The sequence below is a fragment of the Haemaphysalis longicornis genome, unplaced genomic scaffold (genome assembly GCF_048455015.1).
Source record: "Haemaphysalis longicornis isolate Haplotype H1 unplaced genomic scaffold, Haemaphysalis longicornis Haplotype H1 scaffold_12, whole genome shotgun sequence".
Classification (NCBI taxonomy): Eukaryota; Metazoa; Arthropoda; class Arachnida; order Ixodida; family Ixodidae; genus Haemaphysalis; species Haemaphysalis longicornis.
In genome coordinates this window covers 24,950,766-24,974,348 of record NW_027526225.1, presented here as the reverse complement: position 1 = coordinate 24,974,348, position 23,583 = coordinate 24,950,766, and the positions used below count along the sequence as shown (strand labels likewise).

Below are 23,583 nucleotides of genomic sequence, written 5' to 3'. Positions count from 1 at the left end.
ACGTGCCATCCACCTCCACACCCGGCGATAATCAGTTCTTTTGGTTCCTCTGGCACCCTCCGACCCTCCCACGCTAAGCTAAAGTGACCGCGCTGTCACGAATGTCTAGTACGCGGCGTTGCCACTGCCGCCAGTGGCGCTGACAGCCAACATTGCGACCTCGGCGGAGTTCGGTTATCTGCAATATAATATTATTACTGCTGCTAGAGGGGTTGGTAATAATTCTATAAAAAATTATTGGAAATATTAACATAGGACTCACAAGCCGCCGTAGGTTTTTTTGGTATCTCGTGTCAATGTTTTCACGCTCAGTTTTCACAAGAATGCGTAGCTGTGGCATAGCCATCGCAAACCGACTTGAAACCAAGCCAATGTCGCTTGGTCGCAATCCCGCATGGAGGAAAAAAAAAGCTTAGGAGAGGCCCTGACGTCACACCCAGCGCAGCCGGAAACGCCATTTCTGTAAGTCGAATGGCGGACCATTGGCCCTCCATGCCATTGGCGGACTCTTTTTGCCTCTCTCTCTCGGTGCACCTTCTCCGCCTCCTCCGTCCTGTATCGCCTCTCTTGTCGTCTGCATCTGCCAGCGCCGAGCCGGCGGAAATCAGCTGATAGGCAGGTAGAAGGCCGTTTTGCAGCGCGTGACCGTGAACCTAAACGCGCGGTTACACTGTTACACGTCTTCAGTGTGGCCGCAGCAGGTTTGCGAAGCGGCTCGCTCTAACAATGCCGCAATGCTCGGTGCCAGGCTGCAAGTCGCGATCGGTACCCAAGGAATTGGGCGTCACTTTCCACCGGTTAGTGCATCATTCCGCTGACAAGTATTGCTGTACATTGGTGTGCATTCATCCTTTGTTTGCAATCGCCGCCGTTTATAGGTTCCCAAGCGATGGAGAACGCCGCAAACAGTGGGCGAACGCCGTGCGGCTACCGGACTGGAAAGTGCCCAAGTTTGCGTTGCAGTTTCACTGGCAATCCCAGAGATGACTAGTCAATTAAACGGCCGTTCTATATATATAGGTAAGCAGTACTTCATGCAGATTTCACGCTAAAAAATTGTGGAATGTTTTTACCGTTGTTCGCGTGCCTTCGATAGAATTTTTTGCGAAGGAGGAGGAGGAGGAGGCAAAACGTTTTATTGAGTAAAAAAAAAATGAGAGGGTGGGTGGCGTCAATAAACTTTTTTTCACCAAGTTTCAACTTGTCTCAGTGTCAATAAATTCAAGGTGATATCAGTTGAAAACGTTCATACACTAACCTCGCAGTATGAAGCGTTGAAAAGCGAAATCCAGAGCGAGACCACAAAAAGATCCAGATTTCAGATCCAGCACTCTTCCAGTCAACAGACCAGTAGCGGTCCCAGAGATTGGTTTTGGGGGGGGCGATTTTTTTTTTTTTTTTTTTTTGGGGGGGGGGGGGCGAGGCGAATAAAGAATCGCTCCCCTCCTTGCCCCAATTCATGCTTAAAAAACTAAAAATAAGAAACTGAGGACCTCTTTGGGGGGGGCGACCGCCCCCTTCGCCCCCCCCCCCCCCTTGGGACCGCCACTGCAACAGACGGACACCTACTAAGGTAATAGGACGATGGAATTATATCTACTGGGAATCTACCTTGTAACAGTTGCAAAAGCACTGCCGCGCTTTGCCGGCCTAGCAAACTATATATTGCAGCGGCGATACCAAAAAATTGAGTTGCGAATCGTTCGGTTGCAAGTCGCCTACGTACTGCACACCGTGTATCACTTCCCGAAAATCTACCAGACGGGTGTCCGCGCGTACTACGGGACGGCGCGTTCACGATATCTGCACTTCAATAGGCGCGTCGTGATCGCGACCGGAGCAATAGCTTGACGCGGTACAAGGTGCACTTGCAAGTAGAAATTAAATGACATATTCACATCGGCGCAGCTGTCGCAACTCGCAACATCCTTTTCGAGTTCCGCAAGACCACAGCGCAGCAAAGCGAAGCAGCAATCTTCGCAATCGGACGACAAGGCAGGCGCTGCCTTTCCTCCATGACTGGCGAACGGCGGGCGGGCCGTTGCTAGGACGCCGTTGCTAACGCGACTTCCAATGGCCGCCGAAAACACGTGACTTCCTCCACACTTTTGCCAATGCGCGGGGATAGCTGGGGGCCTCTCCTAAGCTTTTCTTTCCTCCATGCAATCCCGGATGTGCGGGGTCGGGCGTGGTGCGGTCGTGCGGGCGTTCTCGCGGTTCTGTGCAAATTTATAGCTTTCCTGGTGTTGTTGGCGATTTATGTGCCGTGTGCGAATCTTTTCAACCAGCATCGAAGGTCAGACATTGCAGTTCAGCTGGCGATACATCGAATTTATTGAAGGAAAAGCCATCGTATGCGCTCTTCTACCGCCGGTGAACATCCTTTGTGTGTCGTGTTGTGTTTGTGCGCTGTGATCGTACGGTGAAGAAGCTTGCGAAGTGAGGTGTTACCATCCCTGTTAGCCACGCTTTGGAATCCGTCAATTTCACCACGCTGGGAGCCCCGCTGGGAGCGACGTTGTTATAAGGTAAGTTCATTCTTTCCGAGCGCTCCTGTACATTTCATCATGACTAACGTTGTGCAGACCTACCTGAAAGGCTATACTCGCGACTTGATTATTGGTCGCTATATAAACAGCGTTTTTATGCATGCCGTCTCGAGATCGACCTAAAGGGTACGATTTCACTTCAGCTTTTCAAAAATACTGTACGTAAGTGTAACAAATCGAAGGGGGTATTGTACCGGCACACATTTTGACATCAATCGGTAGTTTTACTGTCTTCCGCGCTGCTGTATTGCTTTCGCGTGTAGTATATTTGTATGTATCTTAAGCTAAAGGTCTAACAAAACCTTTGAAGGCAAGTGACGAATGAATAAAATTCTAGACGCAGTGCCGCTACAGAACGGAGCAACAGCCCTGTATTGCCTGGTACGAAGCGTCATAAAAAAAAGAGCACCATGATTAAGGTAAATAAAATGTTTGACGAACCAAGTTAACGAAAATGAAAAAAAAAATGAAGGAGGTCGAATCGAACAAGTGCCTGTCGGATCAATAACAGACGCACGAATACTGCGTTATGCAAACACACCTGACAGCGCTAGGCTGAGAGGCAGATCTACCAGTCACAAACAGTATAGTGTGTTCAACCAGTTAGGAGACGTGGCGGTAAAATATACTTACAAGCTAAAGTGCTGGCTGCCGGCAATATATTTGCTTCCTAATTTGAACGATTGTTTGGAGAAACAGCGTTCCCTGAGTGCAGAGCAGTGACTCAGGTGACAAACGTGGCCTAAAACGTACTTCATTCCAGCTAAAGAAATAATGCCCAAGAATATAACAAATTCATTTATTGCTTTTGGGAAATAGAGACTGTGTATCCGCAGAAGCTAGGGTTTGAACCCAAAGCATCTTTACACAAGTCTGATGCATTACCTTGACACCCTAATAGCAAGCAGACACTTTGGTTTTAAAACCAATGAAGAAAAAAATGTGCTGCGTAAGGAGTAGTTGGAAACAGACTGCACACTGTTATATATTAGTCTTTTACCACAAAGTGCCAATTCTCTCCACGTATCTTTCTGGGAATTTCTCATTTGCCAATTTTTGTCTCAGGTGCTAGGCAGTTTGCGCTAGAACATGTACAGGCGTCAAACTTTCAAACTGATGAATACCGGTTTTGACTAAGCACTTGCTCGACTTGCTAGCATAAATTGAAATTTGCCATTGCTTATAATCACAACCTTCTGATTGCCTTTCTCGAAGCAGTTTTGAATGAGTTGGGCTGAATGTGGTGTGAGTAATAGCAAAATCACTGAATAACATTTTGGCTGAACGTGGCGTCAGACGTGCCACTGACTGATGCTACACCGGCATTGCGCGAGGGCTTAGTCGATCTGTTGTGACAAATGTTCTGCCTCTAGGAATTACCCAAATGATTGGTCGGCACAGTACCACTGTACTGTTTTAGTGCTGCTGCTGTATAGAAAATCTCGCCAAGCAAAGGGAAAAAAAAGCTTTTATATTTTTTCTCATTTACAGCAACCTGCTGTTTTTTCCTCTCACCAAACAAAACTGTTTCGTGTTCTCGTTGTGTGTAAACCGGCATCACGACCTTGTTATACTGGGACACTCCTCTGGCATTGTTACGATTAAGGCAAAAATGTTGATATACCCATATCTCATATGATCCCTTCAAGCTGCTGCTTAGTGCTACTTGTTTGTTATACATACTGCAAGGCACACACCATACTTCAGCGTTACAAGAGTGTGAAAGACTGCGAAATTCAACTTACGTATTTTTTTCTGTCACGTTCTTTCTGGCAAGTTTTTTTTTTCTTTCACGGTTCATATAATTTTTTTCCACTAGTCGGTAAGCACAAAGTATTATGCGCTCATTCATGCATAAAGCCATTTGCAATAATTGCCTGCTGTAGTAACTTTAGTTTACAGTACCATCTGACACTAGTTTTTTTTTAATCAAGGCTACAATTTTGTAAACCAGCTCATGCAAGTTGACAGTTATCTAATTTTCTTTTGACATTTCCAGCATTGAAATATTTCACAAAACAAAATCCACAGGTTGACAGGTATGCTTTGGGACAGGTTTGGTAGTGGCTCACCCAGTCTTGATAGGCCTAAGCGGATTTCTTTTGGGCCTCAAAGATGTGGAAGACACGATGCGGGTGATTTTGTGGCTCCCTGCGGACATAGTCATTCCTCTAGATTTCAGGTGCTTTAATGCGGAAGGCATTCAAGTAAAGGCGTTCCACTCCCTACCCATTGTAGAATTAATTGATGTGGTTAGCTTGCCTTGATGCATTAAAACCTGAAACAAGCTTATACATTTGTTGAACTGCTGTCTCCTTGCCTTGCTTTCCGAAAATACAAACCATCTAACATATAAAATAGCAAGCTACTTAGACCAGCATGCTTAATAAGAAGGGACGCAATCATTTCGTACTATACTGGTTGAAACAAACAAGGCTGTTTCTTGTTGTATTTTGCAGGCTACACAGTCAAGTAGCCAAGTGGACCCTGCAAGGCTCCAGTCCTCCCGTGCTGCTTTCGAGAGCAATAAAGCAAGCGTTGCCATGAAACACCTCACTATTTCACCTGCTGAATGCACACCTTGATTTTTTGCATTATTGAAGCAGACTCGCTATATATTTAGTACAGTCAACTGAACTTTACGAGGCAATTGGTGAAATAACTTGATAAAAGACTAAAATGAAATCAAACGGGCTGTCTTGAATATGCTCAATAGGTTTTCATTTGACATTTCTCAACAGGAACTCAACATGAGAATCAATAGATAGTCAACACAGACTCAACTGGAACTCCACCGACTTTTCTCAATAGACTTTCAATTGATACATCACAACAGGAACTCAACAGGAAAAGTGTATTGAGAGTCAACTGAAAGTGAATTGGAAATCAACAGACATGTTGACTATAGTCAATAGACTTTCAATTGAAACAGAGTGTTGAGTTTCAATTGAAACACGGCGGCCAATTTTCAACGAGAACTCAATACAAAATTTCTATTCAAAGTCAATTGACTCTCAACACATTGTACTGAGTAAAGTCAATTGACTTTCAATTCAATCTCAGTAACCATTTTTGTAAGGGTGGGGCGCAAAATTGAAAGTAGTTTTTTGTGCACAATTCTTTCCCCAAAAAACAGTCCTAATCAGCACTGTTTTTAGAGAATAAGCGTTGCGAAAGGCAAGCATAAAATTCAGAGATGAGTTACCCTATCCTTCCCACAGATAACAATGACCCAGTGCTGTTGCGTGTAAACGTTGTCCAATAGACCCTATGCAAAATGCGCCCCGCCATCTCACGTCGACTCCGGTAACTAGGTCCGCCATTTTGGTACGGTCGTTTGAAACCGAAACCAAGTAACAAAACATAGAAGGCGGGCATTGACCGCTCTTGGTGATGGACTACAATGCCGGAGCATTGCTGCGTGCCGCAGTGCACGCAACGAGGAAATACCGGTCCAGATGGAGAAAAGGCACGGGAAGTTCCACGCTTTCGAAAGAACTTTCTGACGCGAACTATGCCGGCGCGAGCAACCTTTGTGACACGCTGCGCGCGGTGCGCTGGGAGCGAATATTTGTCATTGGTTCGCTAAGCGTGGGATTTCGTAGTCGCTGTCCGGATGAAAAATACAGCTGCGTTGGAGTTCCGTGGTTCAGCCTTTGTATTCTAAATGAAGCCTGAGCGTGCGTCACCTATTTATGACTGACAGCGGCGCTCGAGCGGGGAAACAGTACCACACGTTGTCAAAATTGGGCTTTATTTCTTCACTCGTCCCTGTGGCTCTACGCCTGCTTCATTTCATTGTTAAATGGTACCTATTAGCCTCTACACGAGCCTTTATCTTACCTAGGGCTGTAAACTTTTGTTGCCGCACTACGCCGTCACGGCGCGGTTGAAAATTTCCTCTGTGGCGGGCGCGCACGGTATCGGAGTATGTTGTTATATAGTTTCTTTTCGGTGCATTTAGCCGCGTGTCGTTGCGGAAGTGGCGTACACTGTTTTATGATGATCTGACGTTGGAAAATTTGAGTTTCTGCACTTGGTTCCCGATTTGCCGGCTGACAGGTTTGTTTACGTCGTTAACTTGTTGCCCATTGTCATTTCAGCCACGATGTATTTACTGTCGACTATTTTGCGACTAAAATACACACTCACTCATCTAGTTTGTCACATACTGTATGCATGCCTCCAACGTAATGATAGTGGCCATTGATGTAGGCAGCTGAGACAATTTTCAAGTTTTTGTCAAAAAAAAAAAAAACGGCCAGAGTTGCATCAGTCCGCCGCGCATCAGCTTGAGTGCTTTTGCTTTTTTTGTATCCACAGTGAAAATCCCAGTAAATTACAATATTTCGCTGAATTATAGCGCGTGCACTATAGAAAACTGTGGATATAAATGGAACAAAGGGAAGCACTCGCGCACCTCTGCATGCAGCGGTCTAGTAAACACGACGTTGACCAGCCTCTGCGTGCTCGCGAGATGACCACGGCGTGATGTGGCTTGAATGCTTGATGGTAGCTCATAGGTGACCCTCCAGGTGCAATGCCAGTCCTTGTTTCTGTTACTGTGGGGGGTGAGGCCAGCAAAACTGAGGCAAAAAACCCATTCCAAAGGCTACCAAGTTTTCTCCCAAGCGCTTGCATGGCACTTTATTGCTGCTCGCATTGCTCCTGCACTCGACGTGCGCCGAACAGACGCATTGGCAAAGGAAGGGAGGGGCCATTTTCTTTCGGGCTTCCAGTCAATGTCTTGGACACTCGCTGGCTTGATGCCCTGCTGTCTCAGACGTCCCCACTGTTGTGGCAGCTGTGCACGCAAGCTCCGGTGGCGCCTCTTTAAAACCTTGGGCTTGCAAGAGGACGAGTAGGTGCACAGCCGCCAGGATGTGACTACATGCTCCACTGCAACCCACCGGGCACTCGCACGCTGCCTCCACAATCTCCCCACTGTCCGTCTCAGAGGTGAGGCACACAACATAGGGCCGGCCAATTTTTCACTGGGAGCGAAAGCAGCGGCTGATTACATGGATGAGGCCCAACCTGCAAGAACAGAGAGTAACAGTAAATAGCACTCAGGTAAGAACAGGACTAGTCCGCTACAGTTTATGCTAAAGGGACAGAGCAGAAAGCAGTGGCCGCAAGAAACGGACTCAAAATGACCAGATTTTGTGTCTTGCTTAACACTGTTGCAAGGGCAATAATCTACACCTCAAACAGCAATGATGTCAAAATTGTTTTTCAAGTTCGAGCGTGCAAGTATCGCTGCATGCTTTGTTAATGTACTTTCAAGAGAAGGAAGTTTAACATTAATAAACCTCACCGTGGATAATGATACCAGTTCCCGCATATTCGTGTTCGTCATAACTTAAGCGAGCAATATTATGATTATCTGGAACTCACTTCCAAAACCTTTCGAGATAAACACGTAAACATTCGGGCTATACCGATGACCCACCGAATTAAAAAAAAAATTAGTTCAGTGAGTTCGAGCTAACGAGGTTTTACGGTATTATCTGTTCGGGCACACTCAAAACATGCGCTTTAGAATCTACCACAACCACCCCACTGCCAAAAAAGGACGAGCCAGACGCACAAACAGATTTTTGCGGCAGGACATGCGCAATAAATAATGAAAACACACACAAAAAAGAAAATTCAAGGCGCATGTGCACTTTTGTAGTTGACTTCGCCGCAAAGCACGAATGCTTTGCGGCAAACGCGCGGGCGGACGACCGTCACAGAAAACCGCCTCAACCTTTCCGTAAACATCTTCGCCAAAAATAATCCCGTAAATCCGACGTACGCCATTTCAATCCACCCACTAGCGGCACGGTCTGGCTATTGTCGCTTTCCTCTTTCAGGGTTACTGCAACAGGGTCCCCGATACGCATTTGCATGGTAAACAACGGTGAACAAAGTGCTATACAAATGCTCATACCGGTTAACTCGCGTCAAGGAAAAAACAAACATTTACTTACTGCGAGTCGCACGTGTTTGTCCGCACTGATGAAGGCGAGCAATGCGGCTCGGTGGCTAGGCGGCATGCCCTGCTCCGCTGTCGCTCGGATGGGTCTTTGGCGCGGCACCACGAGTGGTATGAGCCCTCAGACACAGTCGGCAGCGCAGACGAGTTCTTCGTCCACAATCCGTGGTCGGGACCCGGAAAACGCAGTCCAGTTTGAGCCATACCGCGTTACCGTCACGTACTCTTCCACAGTAAACAATACGAGACTTCGCGATCGTCGCCCGTACCAATATGGCGGACGGTCTTGTTTACATCAGTGTTGCTAGATCACCAAGCAATTTCGCATAGGGTCTATTTCAGTAAAGAAACTGCACAAAAACGAAAAGAAACAAGGAAAAACGAGAAACCATGATCACCACTCTCTATGCTAGCAGCGCAAACCAAATCTTGAAGACTTTCAGACTGCAGAAATTACGTGGAGGAATGGGCAACACGTCTCTTAAACTAAACATCACATTGCCATTCCCCTCCTTGTTAAGTAGTTTTTTTAAATTAATTTCTCTGAAGGCGGCCTATACAGGCGATGAAGCATTCTAACAGTTACTCGCAACCTTTAGAAGAAGAATCCCACATAACTCTATATTCGATTCCTGTGTTATCCCGTAATATATGCAGCGTTATCTTTGTCCTCCTTAGTTTCTTTGACAGGATTTCTTTGGTGTTCTTGGGGAACCCTATCCAAGCTTATAGCCTTTTAGCGGCAGAGCAGCGCAGAACACCGCAGCGGTACACTACCAGTACAATGTAACACTAAGCGGTAGCAAAAAATATGGCCGCCGATTGATTGCCTAATGCCCCACCAATTTGTTTTGATATACAAAACGCGCCTAGTAATCAGGAGGATTCTAGAATTCGGGGTGTTGCTTTTGCGTCTTACACGCTTCTGAAAAAAAAAATGTCTTTTACATTTGCATCGGAGGCTGCACCCATAAAACACCAGCAAGTCGTGTATCGGGTCGCTGGCATAGCTTCGTGGTATACATGTGAAACAAAAAGGGTAGCCGACACGCTAAACGCGCCTGCCGAATGCTAAACAGCATTCGGCAGGCACGTGTGGTTTTCTTACCTTCATTGTCTACCAAAAGTGCGTAATACAAGCCAATATCTGGCGGTAATATTACGCTGTGTGGCGCACACAATCGCGCCCTGAGAGGCACCCCATGAGACTGAAGCATTGTTTCAAATGTGGGTATTTAAAATTGCCGGATGTGGGAGCATGCACAACTATATGAACTGTGTGCACGCGCGTAAAGCTAACTAAAACAATTGGCCGCGTATCTGCTCCTTTCGTTGCAAATGTAATCAAAAGACGATAGTCTTTGTAGACATTTGCCAAAGAAATGCCCCCCTTTGCTCTCCCGCTCACCTCTCATGCTGTTCCTGTACCGTCGCGCTCATCCCAAGTTAAACCCACTAAAGGTTTGCGCAAGGCGATTTGAATTTACCGCGTTCCACTGCTACAGGCCGGGTTCCTCGATGCCAGCGCTGCAGTACGGCGGAGACGCGCGTGAATGGAGGCAGCCGACTACAAGGTTTATACAACTGCATGGCCGTGCTGCACGTGCGTTCCAAGCAGAACGTGGAACCTAGCTAATGGAACCTTTCGTTGCAGTTGCCGCGTGATTTTTGATATGCCGCCAGGAGGCGGCGGTTTTCTGCAGTATATGTAGAATATCATTTGCTATCGAAAAACCAAGCATCCATGAATTTTTTAATGAAGGAACACTGTAAATATCCTTTGTGTACTAATTTCCTGTCTTATATTTGCGTAATGTCTTGTTCTTGTTGAACAAAGTTGACAAGTATGAACATATAAACCGGGTTTAGACATTTACATTTGGCTGTGAGTACATAAGACTATAGCGCAATATCGGTTTACTTTGGCCGGGTGGCTGAATAGAATTACATACAAACGACAGACCAAAATTTACATACAAAACAGACAGACCAAGTAGCCTAAGAAAGACTATCGTCTTGAATATACACGGTGAAATAAACTCACCACACAAAGGAACAAAGTACCCCCCCCCCCCCCCGTTATGCCACGAACACCACTAGAATGTACAGTATTTGTGAAATTGTTATAGGCCATGCCAGAAATGACAAAACACACTAGGAACTTAAATTTGAGGTCAGACAGAACTGTTTTATGCACATAGCTTACGAAAGCATCTCACTTTCTGAATAAGGCCAAATTACTCGCCCACACTTCAATGTTAAAGGGGCCATGAAAAGAAAATGCCAGTTTGTTAATTCAAAAAACTGTGTTTTCTCTTGCCCCAGTGATTTCCAGGAACCACATGATTGGTTCATTTACTCAGAAATAGAACAATGGGACCCAAAATTTATATTCTACTGCTGAATCATATATTTCGTGACAGTTACTATAACATATTCAGCACAGGTACTTCTGCGAACGTTGGTACGCTGACTAGGCCAGCAGGCAAAGGCTTAAGACCTTGTTTACGGCCAGTCACCCTAGCTGACGCTACTATCCTATTGCCTAGGGCCGTTGTCCGCACTCGCATTGTTTTTTGACCGGATTTGTAAATTGGTAACTTTTGTTACGGTTGATAGTAATCGTTCCGTCAAACATTTGGTATGCTTGACAGAGTCACAATGCAATTATATATGTCGCTTAAGTCAGATCCCCTATATCAATACGCCGGTACGTGCGTGTGCACCTATAACGGCACACTGCACGTCTTCCGCAATGGTGCTGTTCTTGTGCGTTCGTAACTTCCATTTCTTACCACACCAGGTTCCTGCCCTAAAAAGCATGTGCGTGAAATTTACTCGTGAAGAGTCCAGTCTGCTAGCTAATAAGCCCTGTCTATATGGAGTTTGGTATTGCCGGCCTGAGGGAGTCTCACAGCTGCCCAGCTCAACAGTGTGTGAAATAATCTAGAGGGCCACATGGGCATTTCCTGTTAGTGCCCAGCTCTTCTATTTCGCAATGTAAAGACTTCTTGCGCCTTTTTAATGCGAAAGAGACCATCAAATGGGTGCATGGCTTTCCGCCGCTGTAAGAGCAGTCCTACTGAGTGCTGCTCAATACCGTGCTTAGAGACGACCACATTGAATGGGCATTCCGGCTTCCATATCCTCGTGAAGAAAAATACTGACAGAAGAAAAATACCGACGAAATGACTTTGTCGAACTTAATTCCTTCTCACTGCTTCAATGAGTGCTCCTTTACTTTCAGCGGATCGAAACTAGGAAAGTTGCGCAAATTGTCAGCGATGGCATGCTCCGCCTTTTCTGCTGAAGCCTCCGACGGCATCACGACAAAGCCACCGTTCTTGTCAAATAACGGAAGCCTTATGGATGCGTCACAAACCCGGGATACCAGTTCCCTCGTGCGGATGGCACTGTTGAGTTTGGCGTAGACCGCACAACTCTCCCTCCTTCACTCATGCACCGGTCAACATGTCGCGCGTTTGCACTGGCGGCGGCAGTCGTAGCCGCGGAGGGGAGCCGTCATTTGTTCTGCAGGGACGCACCCAGACCTTTGTACCCAAGTTTTAAGTCATCTTAGCCCCTGCCGTGACGTCGGCGTGTCCAGGAAGGGGACAGCCTGATGAGCCGGAGATGTGCGAGGTTTCCTGGGAATGAGCAAAGATCGTTCGTGCCAGAGAGCCGGTCACTACGGGAACGAAGTGCAAAGAATTTTGTAGCCGTTTTTCGTTTCCTGCGGAAGGTGCTTCTCGAAAGCAAGCCCGCCTGACGCAGGCCTTGGTGTATTCGGCTTGGTTCTTGGCTACACGTCGAAGGTGCTAGAAAATTGCGGACCGTTGTTGCGTGGCGGAGGAAGTGGTCTTACCAACAGTAGGACGCCGGGTATTGCGACCTTGTGCTTGATGGAGTACGTGCCGAAGCGGAAACGGCAATTAGCCCACATGAAACACCTGATAAATTGAAGAGACTTGAAGATACAACGCACCTAAGAAAAGATACAAATTAACTAGAGCAACTAACAGCGGCCCGGAGAAACGTGGAAAGACCTTTGTTCAAGGCCAACACAAAATGATCCACAAGGTCCAATGATCCTACGAGGTCAAATGAGGACGCTCGTAGGTTGGGCAAACGGGACGCTGCCTTAACCAACGCCTACGGGAGCGCTCCTGTGAAATGAGGAACTCCGTAGGGTGCTGTGCACGTTGCAAAATGCTCATGCGCGCCTCCGTTCGAGCAGGCCAGGTGCTGGCTCAGTACCCAGAAATGATAATGAAATAGATTTCAGAAGCTTGGGAAAGAAAAAAGTAAGACGCTGAAAGAAGATTATGTCCGTGCACCCTCCACCACAATTACGCGAAAGGACACTGATTTTCTAGGTGCCTAAGGGGGATTGTGCGTGCGTTAGAGCCCACGGTGACGGCTGCTCGATGCAAAGTACCGGCCCTGCTCTGGTAGACGGTTGCTGGCGGCTACGATTTGTCTCAGCTTTGCCGAATCCTGCGTTGTAGGTATTGTTGTTTTTGTAATGTATGCTTGTAATCCCAATCTGGAGTCAGAAGTCACGTGTTTCCTCCAGTTCTTATTGCTTTTTAAGTGATAATAAATTTCAGTTGTTGGTAAGCGCTTTGCCTGTGTTCTCCAACGTTGTCCTGTTTTTTTTGCGCTACTTTATCACTCAGGTATGCATCACTTGGCCCCACCAAAATCAAAAATATAAAGTTTACCAACGACTGCTTTGCCACGTAACACCGAGTTCGCTGAATGGCATACAAATAGATCTGGGATAAGGGAAACTGTTGTGCCTGAGAAAACGCTTGTGGCTTGCCTGAGGGAGATGAGGCGACTGAGTGCCAACGAAACGGTGGTCCCAAGACCCCCGTAGTTCATGGCCCTTGTTCCGTCACCGTGGAAGGCCGGAGAGGCAAATGCGTATGGCAGCAGAGCCATGTCATGCAACGCGGGCAGCACCGCGAACGACTGCGCCTTCTCGATGTGCGCGAAGGCCATCCGGTCGTGCATTCCCACGTGGTCGAGGGTGGCAGCACGCCAGTTTTCCACCAGCAAACCGCCCATGTCGGCGCGGCTTGTCACAGGCTCCTGCAATGTCAGCATTATACCTCTGCTACTCAGCCGTCTCGAAGGCATTCTAAACAAACGCTTTTTGAATCAAATAGCACCCTAAAACGGGTGAAACATGTCTTAAAGCGAAGTTTTGTATGCCTCACTGGCGGAGTCGTTCATCCGAGTAAAACGCATGAAAGCCAACTGCATGAAGTTGCATGAAAGTCAACTTTACCATTTATTACACTCCACATACAGGCTTGCGACCGGGCTGGTGCGGAAGGCGCCACATGGCAGAGCAAGCCCAAGATGAAGCATTGGGTAGAACATTTTGAGGAATGTTCTACTTGCTGACCCATCAACAACACTTCCATAGTCCAATCGTGAACCTATCAGGCTCGTAAAAACACGTAAAAGAAGTTCTTTGTCAGCACCATATGAGGTGTGAGAGAGAACCTTGAGTATGATTCTAGCGTTTAAGAATTTATGTGAAGTTGTTTGATATATGGTATCAATGTGAGCTTTTCGTCAAAGACTACACCTAGAAACTTCTGTCCATTTCGGACTGGAATTGTGACACCGTTAAGTTTGATGTCTAGATCCGGCCGAATGCCGCGCCTTTTCGAAAATAAAACACCAGTCCACTTTCCTGGATTAAATTTAAAACCGTTGATATCTGCCCAGACCGCTACCTTGTTAACACAAAGCTAGACTTGGCGCTCGCAGATAGAGAGGTTACAAGCTTTAACGGATAATTTTACGTCGTCTACATATATTGAATACGAAATTGATGGTGGTAATGCCTTTTTGATTGAATTCATTTTTACAAGAAACAGAGTGCAACTCAAAACTCCACCTTGCGGCACGCCATTTCCCGGCACATAAACTCTAGAGAGCGCACTTTAAACTCTTACACGAAAAGTTCTTTAAGACATGTATCTGGCAAGCGTGTTTATTATGTTGCCCGACATGCCGAAGGACTTCAGGTCGCTGAGGATGCCGTACCGTCCCGCGGTATCGTACGCCTTTCCAGATCAAAAATATTGCCATACCATGCTGCGTGTGGAGGAACGCATCTTTGATATACGACTATATAATAAAACGAGTTGATCTTTAGTAGATCGTCCCGCCCCAAAGACTGCCTGGCCACCCTAGAGAAGACCGTTGTACTCAAAGAAGTGCAAGAGTCTCTTGTTTATCATCTTCTGAAAGCGCTTACACAGGTAGTTTGTCAGGGCAATGAGACGATAACTTGCGGGAGAGGAAGGGTCCTTCCCTTCCATAAAAAATCCAATACAATGGCCTCCCTCCACGACCCTGCAAGGCGCCACGAAAGAAATATTTGTTTGTAGAGGTGATGTTAAGGAAAGAGGACGAGGAAGAGCATAGAACTATCACCAACATTAGTGAGTGGAATACGGGTGGGAATAAAGGCGTTCTGAGCGGTGCCATGGCCCGGGGCCCAGTTCCTCAACATTTGGTGCCGTGAAACCCGGGAGGAACGGCCCAGTGGACTACATGAGGGCGCAGCGCACCTTCAAGGCTTGCAGGGCCTGGGAAACTCCTAGTTGGGATACTTTGTGATCCCTTCATCTCGGAGGCCTTGCCCTTGGGCAGCGCCCGCAATGGCCGGCTGCTCGACGCTCCACACCCCCTACACTGAACCCGGAGACGACGCAGAGGACGCGAGTCAACTGCTACGGCTCAGAGACACCCTCCGAGTACAGATTTTCGACCTGGTCAAAGCGGCAGACCGCGCATTGGAGCAGCGCCCTGTGAAACCAGGTACGCTGAAAACCCTCTACGAATCCACACAGCAAAACAGATCACCCTCGCACAGCTCGACAATCAGGTCAGAAACCTATTGGATATTGATGATTACACGAAGGAATATGAAGAATCTGATTTATACCTCGGAATGATTTTTCGAATTATTTTCCTGCTTCGAGACACGTTATCGAAAAATGGCTACGTGTGCACAACCCCGCAAGACAGTAAAGGCAAGACGTCGTGTAGACCCCCTGAAATCGTCACTAAAGGTGGGTCCCTCCGAATGACACGCAGCGTTCCACTCGCCTCTCCAGTTACCTTTGTAAAACCCTTTGTCCCTGCCAACGAATCGCTGACAGCAGCGACCCTGGAGGCAGCCACTAAGTCTTCGGTATGCGTCGCAAACTCAGCGTCTTGTGTCGCTCTGCAGCCGCTGAGCGAGCGCATAACACAGGGAAATGAAGAGGCCGACAAACTAGGAACAGAACCCGTCGAGTGTGTGAAGGAGCATTCAGCTCTGGCTCCACTGGATGGGAAAGGTTCCCTCGTGAACACCGTGTCAAATCGTCGCAGGACAGAAAAGCTTAATCCACGGGACAGAAGACAACGTAGGTCTGGCCGATTTGAGGTTCAGACGGTAACTACAGCTGAATCCAAACAACGAAAAGGGCACCCATTCCCTCGAAGGAGTGGGATGTCGGCTGCTGCTTACTTTTACCGAAGGAAACGGCGACCGAATAACCAGGAACCGACCGGGAGGCGACAAGGATGGCGACCGAGACACCGGGTACCCCAGTCAACCTGGTGTTGCAAGGAACATGGCCCCAGGATAGCCCACTATTTAGCCGATACCGCCGGACAGAGCTTTGATGGGCTTCAGTTGCCCGTGTTCAACAGAGCGGTTACTAGGAAGCGACACCACAGCTCAAAGCATCGTTGGAGAAGGAAGTGACGGACGAGCTGAGACCGACCGGACGAAACGATAACTGAATGCTGAACTGGCCCTCATTTATTTTAGTGGTGTTTCCTCCACAGTTTTTCTGAATGTCTGCACAAGAACCATTGTCGCGGGCGAGAGTATGTTAAGGAAAGAGGACGAGGAAGAGCATAGAACTATCACCATCATTAGTGAGTGGAATACGGGTGGAATAAAAGCGTTCTGAGCGGTGCCATGGCCCGGGGCCCAGTTCCTCAACAGGTGAAGCAGTGTTTTAATGGCGTCTGAATATAAGTGTTGTATCATAGTGTATGTAATCTTGTCTGCGCCTGGAGCTGAAGGTTTACAAGTACTGATTGCAAGCTTCAGCTCATGAAGTGAAAAGATGGTGTTATTAGAGGAGGTGGACCTATTACTCTCTTGCAAGGACTCCTTCTCACAGGATGTTTTGTGTTTTCTGAAAGCGTTGGTGTAGTGTGCTGAACCGTACACGTGTTGGAAGTGCTCTGCGAGTGTGTTAGCCTGGTCTTCCAGTGTGTCACCTGTTGTACTTACGAGGGGCAGGCTGTGTGTCTGATGTCCTTTGAGTTTTTGTATACCTGTCCAGACTTTGTGTGTGTCGCTGTATGAGATAATGAATGTCAAGAAGGTACGCCAAATCTCTCGTCTTTTCACACGTCGCAAACGTTTTCCAAACGCCTTTGCCCGCTTGAACAAAAGGAGATTATCCGACGTGGGGTACAGTCGAAGAACACCCCACGCCTTGTTCTGGGCCTCCCGCGCCCGCCTACAGTCCTCCTTCTTCCACGGCCTCCTCTGGTTACGCGGGGCACCAGAGACGTGAGGAATGGACATTTAGGCGGCGTCGAGGATGTGTGCCGTGAGGAGTTGAGTAGCTTCTTCAACGTGTAGGTGTTTTATGGATGTGTGGTATAGTTTGGATGTCTCTGGAAATGTATTCCAGTTAGCTCTTGCTTCATTAAACCTGTTTTTGGACGATGGGCTGCGGGTGCCTTTACCTATATATGTTAGTGACGTGGAGAAGTGGTCACTACCATATGGGTCCGTGCCCACACCCTACTCAATACATGCAAAGAGAAGTGCAGAACCAATAGCGAAGTCGAGGTTTGAGTATGTATTGTGCCCTACGTTATGGTATGTAGGCTGCTTCTTGTTGAAAAGCCTGCTCCCGAATATGTTAAAAACTGCTCTATTAGGCGACCTCGGGCATCCATGCGAGAAGAGCCCGAAAGAGAACTGTGTGCATTAAGGTCACCTGTGAGGATATATGGTTCGGGAAGCTGGTCAACTAGCACCTCCAAGTCGGAGCTCAAAAGTGCGAAATCGGGAGGAATGTATATTGGGCATATCGCTATCAACCAATTAAATGTTATTGTACGGATTGCTACAGCCTGGAGGAAAGTGTTCAGAGTGACAGGGTGACATGCTAAGGAATTGCTGGCGATTATTGCCACAGCTCCCGAAAAGTGTGGGCAGCCATCCCTGTCATTTCTGAATACCACGTAAATTTTCAAGAAATTCATGTGATTGGAATTCAAATATGTTTTCTGAACACACATTACATTTGGCTGATTAGCGTCCAGTATTTTGTATACATCGCCAGCATTTTTAGGAAGGCGTCTGCAGTTCTCTTGGATGATGTTTTCTCTTCCCATTATGAAGCGTTCGGAGATACTGGAGCCTGTTTTTTATGTGTCGTCTTTCGGGGCATGGACTCCCGGAGGGGGCTTGTTCGGCCTCTACAGGTTTGGATGCAGGGACACGTTCCTTCCGCTGCGACAAAGAGAGGAACGGTCCTACGTCCATCTCATCCTCTGATGCCCTAGGTGTTCGCTATGGACCACGCCCCCAGGACTTGGCACCAATTCGGGTACCTTTGGTTTTTTCATCCGCTACCGCCGGAGGTGTCGGGAGCACCACAGGTGGCAAAGCCGGTGCAGCCGAGGTGAGAGCCGATGCAGGACCCCCGGTGTCCACCCTCTCCGCAGCCTCCATGGAAGCAGAGAGGGTGAGAAAAGAGGGACCGAAGGGGCATCGGTCCCGACGGTAAATATCGCCACCACAGCCACTGATGGCTCAGCAAGCGCTGTGGTGACGGGTTGGGCTGCCTGAGGCAACCTGATGGGGGGCGGGGGCGGGACCATGTCGTACTCGCGGTACTGGGTTCCCACCAAAACGAGACGCCGCTCCGCCACCCGGTGAGGTGAGTCGGCGTACCTCCCTAGTGAGAAAGAGGCGAACCTCTTTCGCGCCTTTAGGAAGGTGGTGATTTCCGTTGCCTTTAATTAAGGATTTTTTTCTCTAGTTGAAACTTTTTACAAGCGCGAGAGTATGCTGCGTATGGACCCTGGCAGTTCGGGCAGGTGAAGTTGGTTGCAATGCAGTTGTCGGTCAGATGATTATGCTGGGTGTTAACGGAAGAACGAGAGAAGCGAGATGTAAGCCATGGCTGCCCTTAGCGGGGACGACAGCTTTACTAACACGGGTTAATCTACACGATGATTATCATGACTGGCGCATAGTCAGCGGGAGATTTAACATCCTCCCGCGCGCGCAACGTGCGTGTCTGCCGCTGCAGAAGCGCGCTACAGCACACCGTACTTGCTGGCCAGTCGTCAGCTTCTCCAGCTGGCATCACGACCGCGTATCGGCCAAATTCCAACATGGCCCTCTAGTACGTCTCTCTGAGGATGATGTACGCGCAGGGAGTCTCGCAGTTAATCCGAAAGCTTGATTCAAGTGGGCTCTGATCACTACGCGCTGATTCTTCACGTCTTGAACACCTCAGCCCTGCGGTACAACTTGAACACACTGATTCAGTTCTTTGTGGCTTTGGAACGCTGCAACCTTTGCCCTGCGGCGCAGCGTATACCTGGCTGGGGATCTAACATTTCCCCCGGCCCGCAAGATAGTTCCTAGTGGATAAAAATAGGTCCACAACCGGAAAGTTTCGTTTCGTTCCAGGAGGTCAATCCTTGCAACGCTGTAGGCAAACCCTGTCTCCTCTTGCTCTTCCAGCGGTGCTTGCGCCGTCTTGCCGCTTTCAGAACAGCCAAGCGCCGAAAAGGTGACCCGGACGGCAACCGAATTATGCGCCCTGCTTCCCGAAAGACATCATGTCCTTGTGTTCTGCTGCGATTGTCCTGAAGATGACGGCGTGCAACCTGGAATGTCTTGGCATCGAACGCTGTTCTTAGCTTGGTTTTGAGCCTCCCGTGGGTTTTCTTGTCTGACTCCGTTCCTGACCAGCGCATTTTCCTGATAGGCGTCAGCTCCCAATGAGGTTCTCCTGCTTCTTTACCAGGCCTGGCACAAGGACGAGAAGTAGTCAGCAAAGCTTGCTCAGCCTTCGTGTTATCAGGTACCTTGAAGGACACATATGTGCGCTTGGATGCAACCTCCCGGACTACGTCTACGATTGGTGCTAGCCTGCCTTCACAAATGTCCGATAACGGTTCACCCTTCACGAATTCGGGAAAGAAGAGGTACTCCAACTGAAGCTCACAGGGTGGTGGCTCTATCCTTTTGTTCACGTCGTTTACTTCACGTGTTCTCTCATCTACTTGGATGGGAGCAGCTGAGTTGTCCTTGTATGCGGTTGGTGTGGCCTCGCGTTCTTCACAGTTGGTTTTCGCTGGAACGCTCGACGCTAACTCGGTGCTGGCTCCCACGTCGCCAATAGCTGGAACGTGGCTGTGGGCCGTCTTCTCGACACGGCACCGATACCCTTTGCACCCACGTGGCTCACTGCTGAAAGTTGAAACCTGCAGCACCAGCAGGACAACTGGCGAAGTCGACGTGTGCGAGCCGACATGGGAGGGGTCGTGTGGACGGTGTGAAGTTCCCTTTCCGGTAACCTTAATGCCGGCTGCCCGCAGATCGTTCAAAGTCGATCGCAGCCGACTGAGGGCCCCGCATATCATCTCCTGGTAGTGCAAAATCTCGTAGTAATCGTGTTCGAACTCGTCTCCTTCCAGCAGCTCACCCACCGTATCGTTCAGCTTGTTGAGTTCGACGTCCTTCTGTTCGAGCTCGTTGATAGCCAACTCCAACTCCAACGCAGATGGCGAGGGAGCTTGCCGGAGCGCGGTCGCTGCCTTGAGCAGCCTCGTAACTGCAGCGCGAAGAACCTTTCTCAACGAACGCAGGGCGTCCAGGTCGTCACCAGCTTGGTACTCGGGGGACGTACAGTTGCTCCCAAGCATGGTACCCTGGACGTGATGGGGCGTATCTGCGTCCTGTTGAAGGTTCCCGTCAGTCCTAGGTGGGCGGTCAGGGCCAGCCATGCCAACCTCCGACTGAGGGCGGGGCGTATCAGCCGAAGAACAGTCGAAATCACGGGGTTCCAGGAACCTCAAGCAGGAGGGGACGTAGGTGGTCTCTTTCGTCGTCGCGTGCGGTCATCCTCCCGGGTTTAACGGCACCAGAAAATGTTAACGGAAGAACGAGAGAAGCGAGATCGAAGCCATGGCTGCCCTTAGCGGGGACGACAGCTTTACTAACACGGGATAATCTACACGATGATGATCATGACTGGCGCATAGTCAGCGGGAGATTTAACACTGGGCGCATTTGGCACATGTTCTGCCGCGACAGCTGTTGGGGCCACGCCCGAACCGCTGGCGCTTAAAACAGCGTCACGGGTTCGGGATATACGGCCAGACAGGACAACGAATGAAACCTGCGTTGACATGCTCGAGCAGTGTGCAGCGGTCAAAGTCAGTATCTGGTGTTTGGCGGCTATTTCTTTGTTGTATTCTCTATCACGATGCTCCTTAATCCTGTCACGCCTTAGTCTATTAGGCCTTCGAGCAGAACACTCTCTGTCTCAGTTAGGAGATCTGGCTCAGATATCACACCCTGGGAGCTGCTGAGGCTGCGGTGGGGTGTGACACTGATATCCAGGTCTGCTATGCGGGTTTGGCTGATGAGAGTTGTGGCTTGCTGCTGCGTGTTGACCTCAACTAAGATTTCCCCAGTTTTTTAATTTTTTAGCATTGTATCTCTTGCCAAGAATGGTTTCAAAAAACTTAGATACAAGGAATACGGATTGTGAAGAAAGAGGCTGGGATTTGTCAACAAATTCAACTATCAAAAAGTGGGGGTAGTTGTCGGGTTTGGGGGGGTTGATGGCAGGAAGAGGTTGAAAAAATATTTCGGTGCGGACCCTTTTCAGGGTCCGATCATGCTTAGAGGGGGGTTTCGATTTACCATATGGCATAGGAAAAAGCAGGGGATGGGGCTACTTTCTTCAGTCGGGTTACCCTGATACTGAGAGAGGCCCCGGAGCTCCCTGCCTGGTAAACAGACAGGGAGCCCATCCGCCGAAGCTTTACAAGGCCTCTGACGGCCACCGTTTGAGGTTTCTACCCTTCCCCTTAAAACAAATCCCCACGATAGGTTACAGCCTATATTGGGTGCTCGGTGTTCGCGGTGTCGCCAATGCCATCACCGAGATTACGCATGGTGCACCGTGCGCGGGTCTGTTTACTCGAAGCCGCAGAAACCTGAGGTGTGATCCACGGCTGTAAAACGTAGCCACCTTCTTCCAAAAATTTGTGCCGGAAAACTCCCACCTCCCCTCGCGGGAACCCCTGTGTAGATGCGACGCATAGGCGGAGCGGCGAAGGGACCGCGTTTTATAGCGCGCATAACGTTGAGGGGACTGCGTAAGCCGGTCCCAGTCGATGACGACGATGGCGTACTTGTAAAGCGGCGCGGACTCTAGGTGTTTGAGCCAAGCGTGGATGTTGCTTTGCCGGAGAACGGCACACCGGTTATATGCGCAGCGCGACCGAAGGAGAGGAAACCGCGGAAGAGAGAGTACTGCACATGCGCCGGCCCCAGCGCGTCTGTCGCGGCTATGACGCAACGTGCCGCGGCTATGACGCAACGCAATCCAACACAATCCACTTTAATCCAATCCAATCCAAGCCAAGCCAAGCAAAGCCAAGCCAATCAAATCCAATCCAATCCAATCCAATCCAATGCCCCTCGCGAGAGTGTGTTCGCTATCGGAGGGAGAGGGGGTGAGCGGCGGAGAGCGCAGCTGGCGCGGCGAGGAGAATGGGGGAGGGGTGGACAACGTCGACGACAACGACCACGACGCCGGAGGGACAAGGCGAGTGAATCAGATGCTCTGCATCTAAAAACACAACGGCACAGAAGAAGTACTATGAGACGACCCTCCTGTCGTGTCGCCCTTCTTCTGTGCAGTTGTGTTTCCCCGCTGTAATTTTTAGAACTATGCCCCGACTTGCGCAGCAATCTGTTTTACTGAAGTAACCTTCTTGCCTCGCCTGATTTCGCGTTGTTTCCGTGCGGCGAGATACGCGGGTCGAAGTACTCGAGCACGATGTCCGTTGACTGCCAGCTGGCGACTGCCGTCCGATAGGACAAGTGAAGCGGCCACTCTCCGAGCCGAAGAGTAAACGCGCGGTGGGTGCTTGCAATAACCTCGTCCGCCACAGCGCGAGCAGGACCGGGCAGGAGGCCGTCGAAGTACTCCAGGAAGACGTCGTTGCCAGATAACAGGTACGCCCGGCTCAGGCACCTGGCACTGTGGTGTAGGTCCGCGCTTCTCTCACTGCGAGTGGGGTGAGAAAAAAATACGTTTGCTTCAGGCAATAATAAACAAAACGAAAAATTAAATCAAACTCCACCTAGTGTGAAATCTGCTCAAAGAACGGAGCTGTGGCTTTTTTGTGTCGGGTTTAACTTAAGGCGACCCTGCAACACTTTTGATAAACGCTATCACTCTTTACTTCGTCTCTGGAACTACTGCGATAGGAACAGTTATCGGCAGCACGGAGCGGAACTGCGTGATTTGTTCCTCGCACCAGATATGCCTCCCGTTTCTATTTTGTTTTTGTGGCTTTATTTTTAAAGACGCTATCGAAAAGCGTTGACTGCCCCAACTGAAGGAAAAGCGCCCGAGGGCCGCTATGCCCCGACGTAATTTGAGCCATCACATAACGTCAAAACCGGAAAAAAGAGCAAAATCTTTTGAGCGAGTTTCCAAGTTATCTGATGGGAATAGAGGAGTAATTTTTGTCTGAGGAACTTTGCGACCGATAAATATAAGTACTTGGTGTGTTGGGTGACTACGTTGTGCAAGCATTTAAGATCTCAAAACACGTTGAAAAAATTGCCAGGGCTCCTTTAAACAGGCGCTACCCAGAGAACGGGATCACCGGGGTCGCGAAAATACCACGGCTCCTGCAAGGAAAGCGCCAGCTGAACGTCAACGGTGGGAGGCCTTTAGC

The 23,583-nt window shown here is 48.8% G+C and overlaps 1 protein-coding gene across 1 annotated transcript in view; it reads right to left on the bottom strand.

Annotated features, from left to right (window-relative positions):
* The window catches only part of LOC144161895 (neprilysin-1-like), a 28,245-nt gene extending 5,162 nt beyond the window's left edge, over window positions 1-23,083 (bottom strand). Inside the window, exons 1-3 of the mRNA XM_077692457.1 lie at window positions 22,981-23,083; window positions 22,613-22,904; window positions 13,355-13,626 (exon numbers count right to left, since the gene is read on the bottom strand). Of these exons, the coding sequence (XP_077548583.1) occupies window positions 13,355-13,602 (248 nt within the window). The 5' untranslated portion in view covers window positions 13,603-13,626; window positions 22,613-22,904; window positions 22,981-23,083. The remainder of the gene's footprint in view (window positions 1-13,354; window positions 13,627-22,612; window positions 22,905-22,980) is intronic.
* Between the last annotated feature and the right edge of the window lie 500 nt (window positions 23,084-23,583).